This window comes from Durio zibethinus, chromosome 13, assembly GCF_047325235.1.
Source record: "Durio zibethinus cultivar Kanyao isolate XHJ-2024 chromosome 13, ASM4732523v1, whole genome shotgun sequence".
Lineage (NCBI taxonomy): Eukaryota > Viridiplantae > Streptophyta > Magnoliopsida > Malvales > Malvaceae > Durio > Durio zibethinus.
Genome location: NC_143174.1, coordinates 3210312 through 3219811, shown reverse-complemented (window position 1 = coordinate 3219811; position 9500 = coordinate 3210312). Strand labels below are relative to the sequence as shown.

Sequence of the window (9500 nt, the reverse complement as noted above, 5' to 3'; positions counted from 1 at the left end):
GATCGAAAGCTTGATTATGCAAACAGTCAAAACACGGACTTTTAATGGGAAATGTCTTGTTTACTTCCCCCCTCCCATCTTTCCATCATTAAAAATTGAAAATCTAAAGGCTTTTCTTTTTTGTCTTTATAAGTTACGACAGGAAATTTTGATTTTCAATTTTCACAATTGACAAGTAGTACAAATCACTGAAATATATAAAACAAATTAACGAACCAGTTTATTATTGGATAAATCCTATATAAAATTAAATCAAACTCAAATAAAAATTAAAATTAGTAAATTAAAAGCATTATTTTTGAAATTAGTTAAGGAAGTGAAACTAAAAAAAATGAAAACAAATAGTTTATTAAATTTGATAATTTTATATATTATATCAAAATAATATAAAAAATATAAAAATGATATAGGTTAAAATTTTAATAAAATACATAAATTTTTTAAAAATTAAAAATATATTTCATATTTAATATGTTAATGTAAATTTTATTTTATGATATATTAATTTTTATATTAATATCAAACATGTACTATATAAATATATAAATTACCTATATATATGTATATATGAATTATGCAACAAATCATCCCTTCAATTAAATCTTATAATAATTTTAATGTAACGAACTCAAATAATTCATTTGCATCAAAGTCTCGTTCAAACCAACTTAAATAATCTTATGCCCCAAAAGTCCAAAAAAAAGTAAACTACACTTGTGTTTCACATGCCTCATGAGGTTTCAAATTGGACACTCATTTCAACGCACTAAAAAATAATAAATTTCAACACTATAGATTATTTAGTTAGGATATAGTTAACGTATGTTTATAAACATTGATTAAATATAAATAAATTAATATTTTAAAAAATTATGTACATTTAATATATTATTTTTAGCAATTTCAAAAGTAAATAATGAATTAATTATTAATTTTTTAAAAATATCACATTGACTAGCACCTACCTAACTATTAGCATTATCATTTGTTTTTTGGTACGTAACATTTTCGAGTAATTTATATTTGCACCAAACAAAGATATGATTAATGGGCAAAAAGAAAAAAAAGATACTGCTACTAATGACGTATATTAGTATGACTTTTACTACCATTGTTATGAATCACAAGCAAAAGGCTTGAACATTTGTCAAATTTTCTACACTATATATCCCAATTTTCTTTGACCTAATTCTTCTTTTTCAGTGCGTTACTTTGTCAAAAAAAAAAAATCACAATTATAAGATGTGACATGGAGGAAAAGGACAAGAGGGTTCAATCAGATTTTTTTTTTTTTTTTGGTTGGTAAAGATGCACACTTTTCGTGAAGCAAATTTATCCTACTTTAGTGATTTACTCTTGCTTTTCTCTTTACTTGCTTTAGTGAACTTGTCTTTGTTGGCAAAACACATGTTTCTTATATGAACCAAAGTTGATTTTTTTTTTCTTTAAATGATGACAATGGTTGAAGCCATATTTTTTATATAAAGAAAGTAGTTTATTTTAATAAAATAAGAGGTTATAAATATTTAAATTTGGATCTTAGAATATTATGTGTTATTTTTTAAAGATTTTTTTAAAAAAAAATTTGATGTCGGCATTCTGTTTTTTTTAGATTATAATTTTTTAAGGATTTTTTGGCTAAAAAAATTCTTTAAACTATAATTAATAATTATTTAAATATTTAATATTTTATTACAGTTAATTAATAAGAGGTTATAAATATTTAAATTTGGATCCTAGAATATTATGTGTTATTTTTTAAAGATTTTTTTTAAAAAAAATTTGATGTCGGCATTCTGTTTTTTTTTAGATTATAATTTTTTAAGGATTTTTTGGCTAAAAAAATTCTTTAAACTATAAGTAATAATTATTTAAATATTTAATATTTTATTACAATTAATTAATAATAAATTTATAATAAATAAATTTTATTTAAATTAATATTTAAATTTAATTGATGATGTGATAAAATAAATCACACCAAATTAAAGATTCAGTAAAATCTAAATGAGCACAAAGACAATTGGAAAAAGACATGTTGCTGCTTCCATCCTACTGCCTTTTCTCCTTTGTCTTCTTAGCCAAGAATCTATTTAAAATCGATTTTCAAGGCAATGAATTAACAGCTCATTGAAATTTGCCTCTCATTTGTTATTTGTGTAATTGTTTCAAACTATCCGACTAGGGCCGGTAATCAAATCAATTACAGTTAGTTTTAAGAGCTGGCTTTACATAAATGCAAATAAAAAAAAAATTTGATTCGCTTATCCCTAATCAAGCTGTTCGACTAGGATACCAAAACATAAATAATATAATAAAAATCATCGTTATCTCTCTATAACGATGATATATGGTCATGTTTAATATACACAATTATAATAAGATAAAAAAAGATAATATTATTAATAAAATTAGATTAAATAATTTTATTTTATTTTGTGTTTAATGTATATAAGAATTAATATATGATAATTTATTTATTTATTAAAATTATTTTTTAAAAAAATTTATATAATTTAAATTATTGATATAATTTTTAAGAGTATAATTAGATATGTAAATATAATTTTATGAATTATAAATAATTTTTTTCACTTGAAGATATTTGAATAATTTTATATCAAAAAAATATTAATTTTACTTGTAATTTTTATATTTATCTTTAAATATAAATAAAATATAATATAAAATAATTATTATCGTATCTTATATAAATAATTTTATGTATAAAACATAACCTAATGATTAGCCCGGTCTCCATTTGTGCTTTGGAAGTTGGAATAAAGTTTTTGAAAACAAATGCAAAAGTCCTGATATCAAACGCGTATAATTGTTTCATCCTAAGCAATGTGTCTTATTAAAACATGGTATTGTCCTTTCCCCAACTAAAATCAGGCACCGATCTAGAATTTTTTTTCTTTTCAGAAATGTTCATGTTTATAAATTTAAAAAATTTTCAATAAATTTATTAATTTTATCAAAGAAAAACATGTGAAAAGAAAATTTTTGAAATATTAAAAACAAATTTCTTTCAAAACTTTTTAGTTTTCAATCTTTGCAAGTGTTTATAAACATTCTATTTCAAAGCATGAATCTGCCTCTAACTAAAATCTCAGCAATGTGACTTGGAATCTTGATATCAAACATCATGTTTAACTTTGATTTTGAATTTTTTTTTTTTAATTGGGCTAGGAATTGAATTGTCTGGATTCAAACTAAAATTTTACAGCATGCTACAATCCTTTAATCACCCCATCCGTTGATAGCTTGAAAACTTAAATTAAATTAATTAAAGGGAATTGTCACAAATATAATTTCCTTTCATACCTAGTTATTATGAATACTTTAGGTAATAAAATAAGAGGTAATAATTAAATTTAAAAAATGAAAAAAAAAAGATTTGAATGACCCTCTTTATTCTCCATTTTTCTCTGGTCATAAAAAAATAAAATAAAATAAAAGACTAAGCAACTTCACATATTTAGCTAGCATGGTGCTTAGTGCAGCTTAATCTTGACCATATTCGATGATGATAGTGGAGTTGGTTGTCTTCCACTTCAATTGACCAAATCAATTCACACCTTTTCTATGTCACCTACCAGCTTGCTATTAGTCAAAGATTACAGGTGCCATTTAGAAGGGAACTATAGGAACTTTTGACTACCATGTTTTTTTAATGATATACTTAGCCTTTAATAATTAAAAAAGTTAAATGTTCAATAATTTAATTGTTAATACTCGAACATTTGGTTCAGTGATTATCTGCTCCTCAAGTAATCTCGATTCTTTCTGCATTCAACAGGCAAGATAATGCAAGAAACCAAAATTCATCTAAGCTGTCACAAAAATGAGAAGAAAAAAGTCAAGAAAACCTCGTGCATATGAAAGTATGAATGGGAATTAATTATTCCATTCTAGCTTAACTGGGAAATTGAGTGCCACTTGGAAAGCTGATTCACTCGTCACCCCAGGTTGATGCGCCTCCCATTCCAATTTCAACTGCAGGGGACAACTGAAGTTCAAGAAGCACAGCACGTCTACTTTTCTTCTTTTTCACAGGGTAGGTAACTAAGCTACCTGCCAATTGCATATCTTGACCGGCTCTATCAACTATTTTCCTCTTACTATCATCGTTCGGAGCTGCAACATCAGTTGTGAACAGCTCTGTGAAAGAGGTACCTCCATCATCAATAATGTCAAGTTCAGCCCGTTTCTCTAATTTTCTCTTCTTTGGTTTCTCTTCAACCATGATTCCATCCTCATGCATTGAAACATCATTGTTCAGGAGCTTATCTTTTGTTTTCCTCTGTTTCTGTATAATTTTTTTCTCCACACCAAGATGACTCAGATTTTCCTCTTCCCCATTTGATTTTTTCTTCTTTTCTTCCTTCTCAACAATGACATCCTCCTTATCGACTGGAACTTCTGTAGACAGCTTGCCATTTCCTTTCTTCCTTTTCCTTTTCAATTCTTTATCAGCATCAAGACCAGTAGCATTATCAAGACTGACATCCTGCTTTTGAACCGGCCCTTGAAATTTGAGATTCTTTTTCTGTTTTTGATCCTTTCTCTCCTCATGAATTTCCTCCTTGTAAGCAGTAGTATGGGAAGCAATGTCAACAACTTTACCCAATTCGCTTTTGATGCTTTTATCAATTGGTCTTGCATTGAATATATGCAAGTTAGGCAGTACCCTCTTAACCTGCAGCAGTTTCATTTATAGTAATATGTCAAGAGAAAAGGGAAGAAAAACATTTATGAGTAAAGTGTCAAAGGGCAAACATGCCTACCTTCTTTGCCAATTTTTCCTTTTCAGCTATAGGATTTCCTTGTAGATTGAGATTCTTCAGATTGACTAATGAGTCCAGTGCCTGTTATTTAGTTTGTTGTCAATCAACAATGCAAAAAACGGATTTCCAAGGGAAAAAAATTCATAATACCAGGACAGAAGTTAAGTTTGCTACAAACCTTCAATTCTGACCATCTAGCAATCAAGTTATTTCCCAAGTCCAAATTTTGAAGCTTTTTATTATAAGACAACTCTGCTGGGAGACTCTGGGCAATTCACACACATGAGATATCAGTAATTAAATAGTAAAGAAACAGGTAAGGAAATAGGAAATAATAATGAAAGCAGCTAACTGAAACATAGCAGAGGCTGCAATCAATACATGTTTGCTTGGATAGTCATTATGTAAAAGAACATACTTTGATATCATTGTGAGCAAGTCGAAGCTCTTTTAATTCAATGCAGCACTTGAGCGCAGAGTCAATAGCTTGAATTTGGCAGTTAGATGCAGAGAGCTGAAACCAAGAGTAATTGAAAAGCTTTAGGAGTAATCAAGTGAAATTGCATCCAATAATATATAATGGAAAAACTCCTCACCTTTGTGATAGATTTCAGGTTGACAAGAGAATCACCAATTTCACAGATAGGATTCCTAGAAAGTACTGCAGGAAATTCCAGATAGAGAGTTTGATCCAAGTTAAACAACATAAAAGATTTCTAATGCACCAGATTGAAGGCAAAACTGGTTCTCTCTCCTCATTTAGTTTAGCCAAGTGAATGAAGCTAAGACGACCACAGGTTGTTATATTGTCTCCATGAGACAACTAAGAACAGTTTTTGTGTGTTTTAAGTGACAGATAAGTTGTTTCAAACATCCCTGGATGACCAAAATCCTTCATGGTGCTTGAGAATTGAAACTTTTTGCACTCACAACTTTGTACATTAGTTACCAAATGGAAACCAGAAAGTATTTCATACATAATCTGCTGTAAAACCTGACCAAACCAAAGTGCCTTTTAACGGTATGCATAGTCATTTTAAAAGTGTTGGTCTTTAAGTATTACCAATAAGAGAGAAATGAGGTGGGACGAGTAAGGCTGTGCTTGGAGGGGTTAACTGGAAAGTAGTTCCCTTCCTAACAATCCATTCTAGAACAACAGAACTGTATTCTTATCAACTTCGTTCTTACATTTCAAGTTTGAACCAAAAAGCGAACAAAGTTAACTTTCCAAAAAAATTCATCTTAGGTTATAATTAAAGCACATGCTAACGGCACAATAACGAATGTCAAGATGAAGATTATGAACTCATACCAAGAGTGTTCAAGTCTTTCATCTCATCAAGTCCACATATGGAAACAATCTCGTTGTCTGCACAGCCAGCGAAAGATAGGTAAATAAGAAATTTTATCCTAATTAAATTTTTAAAAAATTAACAAGCTTTGAACAAAAATAGGACAAATTAGCAATGTAATACAATTTATTACAAACCTTACCGTTCAAAATTAATGCGCGTAGATTGACAAGAGACCTAACCTCTTCCATTGTTATAAGCTTATTTTTGCCTGCATTAAACACCTAATTTGCAAGCAAAAGAATCATATTTTTTCAATGTGACTCATTTTAATTCGGAATTTAAGAAGAAACACAGATACTTACAGTGATTTTAGTGAGTCCTTCAATTCCCTTCAAAGTTTGCAATTTGTTTTGAACAACTGATAGCCATTTCAAATTAATACAAGACTTCAATCCCTATAAAATTAAAATTACATTTAATTGTATTACTGAACAAATACTAAGCAGAAAATGAGAAAAAATTAAACAAAAAAGAAAAAGAAAGACCTGGAGTGTAGTGAGATTGTTAAAGGCAAGGTCGAGTCTTTCCAAGTTTTTGAATTCAGCCAAGCAAGAAACCTGTAAAAAGAAAAAGGAAAGAGATGAGATGAGAGGAAATGAAATGAAAGGGACGGAAGAAAGAGGAATGGCGGCGGTTGCGTACATCGGAGAGAGCTATGTGGTCGAGAGAGAAAGAGGTGATTGAATTGGGATCATGGGTCTGTTTGTCTTTCAAGAGCTTCTCTTTGGTCAAGCGAGCCATGGGGTTTGGGTTTTGGCTTCAACCCTATCTTTTGTCTCCAGCGAACTGGCGGCGAGACCGAGAACGTAGTAGTTTTCTTTTCAGCCTCTATGGAGAAACCGCATAAAATGTCCGTTGCCTTGCCCCCTTTTTCTAACTAATTACTTTAGTGTTTTTTTTTTTTTTTTTAAATTTTGAAAAACATAAAATATGAGTATAACTATGTTCATTGGCGGTGAGAAACGAAAGGCAGAAAATCAATTTATTTAAAATTGTAATAATCGATTTGGTTTAAATCGATATTTTTTATTTTATTTGGATTAAATTAAAATATTAGATTTATATATTAAGTGTTATAAAATATAAATTCATAAATTTATTATTAAATTGGACTTTAAATAATTATCATCAATATTTTTTATTTAAGTTCAATTGATCACTTATCTGAATTTATTTCATTTTAAAAAGTAGTTTCAAATTTGATTTGAGTAACATTAAAAGGTAAATTCTAATATACGAAATCAAATTTAGGTTCGGTAGTATAATTACGTGCAAAAAATGTTATAACACCTCTATAACATATATACAAAAGATGGTATAATTTGATCTTATATTATCTAAAGCCTTAAAAATATTATCAAATAATTGGTTATTGAAAATTTTCTTAAAATTACTCTAATTTATTGATAATAATTTTAGAATATTCTTTTACTTCAAAAATATTTAAGAAAATTATTTGTTATGTTTTGAAAAGGTTTCGTTGCCGAGTTTATTTAATTTTCTAAAAACTTTTATTTGTTATAAGTAGCATTTTTATGAGAATCTTAATATTTAAATTTTTTTAAAAATTCTTTAATACATTATTAAAATTTAGAAAGGATCTCTCACCTAGAAATTTACATAAGAATTACTATTTTGCAATGCTTTTAGTAATTCCATCATCGGATATTCAAAATTGATTTTCACAAAAATAATTTATTTTTAGAAATATCTTTCAATAAATTAATAAGATTTTCTGTTAAAAATAATCATCTAATATATTGGTAGGATTTTATGAAAACTATTTTTTTAATTTAACTTTATTTATAAAAAATTATAAGGTTTTCCAAAATATTCATAAAATCTTATTTTGAAAATGAGATTGCAAGCCCTCTAGTATGTTAGTAAGGTTTTTTTTTTTTAATTATTCTTTTTAAATATCTTTAATCAAAACATGTAGATAATAGATAATGAAATATAATATATATATATATATAAGATAAAAAGAAATTGTACCAAGAATTGGACTAAAACCAACTTGAAGTCTAAAAGAAAATTAACTTTGAAGGGTTGACCCAAATTAAACCTTGACATAAATTTAAAATAATGGACTAAGTAAATTGGGCTTAGGATTTGTAATTTGGAGTGTGGGTTATTGGAGATTGGGCCAAATTGGATCAGATAGGTGGTTTCAAATCAAGTCAAATGATCCAACTAATTTCCTCCCCAAAACGACGTAGTTTTGGACTTCTATAAATTCTTTCTTTTTTCTTTTTTCTTCATTTTTCTTTTTCATTCTTCTTTTTTTACAAATTAATTTCTCTATCTCTCTTTTTATGGAAGAATGAAAGCTGGCCGACCACTCAAGCTAACCCAAAAATTGATGAACATCTATCGTTGTTATTGCTGCAGGTCACTGTCGGCCATCGGACTTCGTCATCGACTAATCATTGATTTAGCCCAAAATTCACCTGAAGCTAGTCTTGACCTTCTTGTCTCAGATCTAGGGTCAATTTCTCACAAATCATCCTTTAATGGCATAGATCTAGAAGAGAAGTCGTGGCCTCACCACTGTCCAATCACCCTTTTTCCCTATCCTATCTTGCCAATCTTTGAGCATGTTGTTCCATTTTCTTTCATTCTATACTTCTACCATTTTTTATCTCCTAAAAGTTCTCTCTGCTGTGGGTTGTCACCAGCACTGCCACTGTCAAGATAAAAATTTCTAAAAATTTTTATAACTTCGTATTTATTGATATTTGATTGTTGTGTTTTTGGATTTGATGATATATTTGCTTGCCTTTTTTGTGGCTTCTTGATAGTGGATATGATAGAGCTTTTTTTTTTTTTTGTGGCTAGTGAGGTTATTGATGATAAAAAGGTTGTTTTGGCTTCTGTTTCAGTGGTTTGCTCTCATGGATTACGGTTGGTATTGTGGATTGTTGTTGATTGATTGTGCTAGCTTTTTGTTGGGTTGTACTTGATATTTAAGGGTTGCGTTGCAAATGATGGTTCAGTTGAGCTGGTGGTAAAGGTTGGTTTCGGTAGTGGAAGGTAAAAAGTAATGGTTGGGGGAGACTTTTTTAAGCTAATAACTTTTCTTGTTTGGTTGAATTGTGGCCTTTGTGATCAAGTGAATGTGGTGCGAATTGTTGGTAATGATGGATTGAGGTTGATGAAGAAGTTAAGAGTATTGGGTCAAAAGTAGTAGTAGTGATTATTTTTAGGTTTGCGGTGATAAAATGTGTTTTTTGGCCGATGCTTTCTGTGTAATTTCCCATTACTTGTGATTATGCTTTTTTGTGTAATTTCCCACCAGTTGTTGTGTAATTGCTTTGTTTTCTCCCTAATTTTTATGTATTTGTCCTGCTTAAAT

General features: G+C 28.7%; 1 protein-coding gene across 1 annotated transcript; it reads right to left on the bottom strand.

The window, feature by feature from the left end:
- Nucleotides 1-3758: 3758 nt before the first annotated feature.
- LOC111302687 (Leucine-rich repeat (LRR) family protein) lies at nt 3759-7009 on the bottom strand. Its single transcript, XM_089742688.1, has 10 exons — nt 6788-7009; nt 6631-6702; nt 6448-6540; nt 6285-6366; nt 6103-6159; nt 5387-5451; nt 5209-5304; nt 4969-5055; nt 4791-4871; nt 3759-4702 (listed from the first exon to the last, which is right to left on the bottom strand). The coding sequence occupies exons 1-10, from the start codon at nt 6884-6886 to the stop codon at nt 3956-3958; spliced, it is 1479 nt and encodes a 492-aa protein (XP_089598814.1). The 5' UTR covers nt 6887-7009; the 3' UTR covers nt 3759-3955.
- Between the last annotated feature and the right edge of the window lie 2491 nt (nt 7010-9500).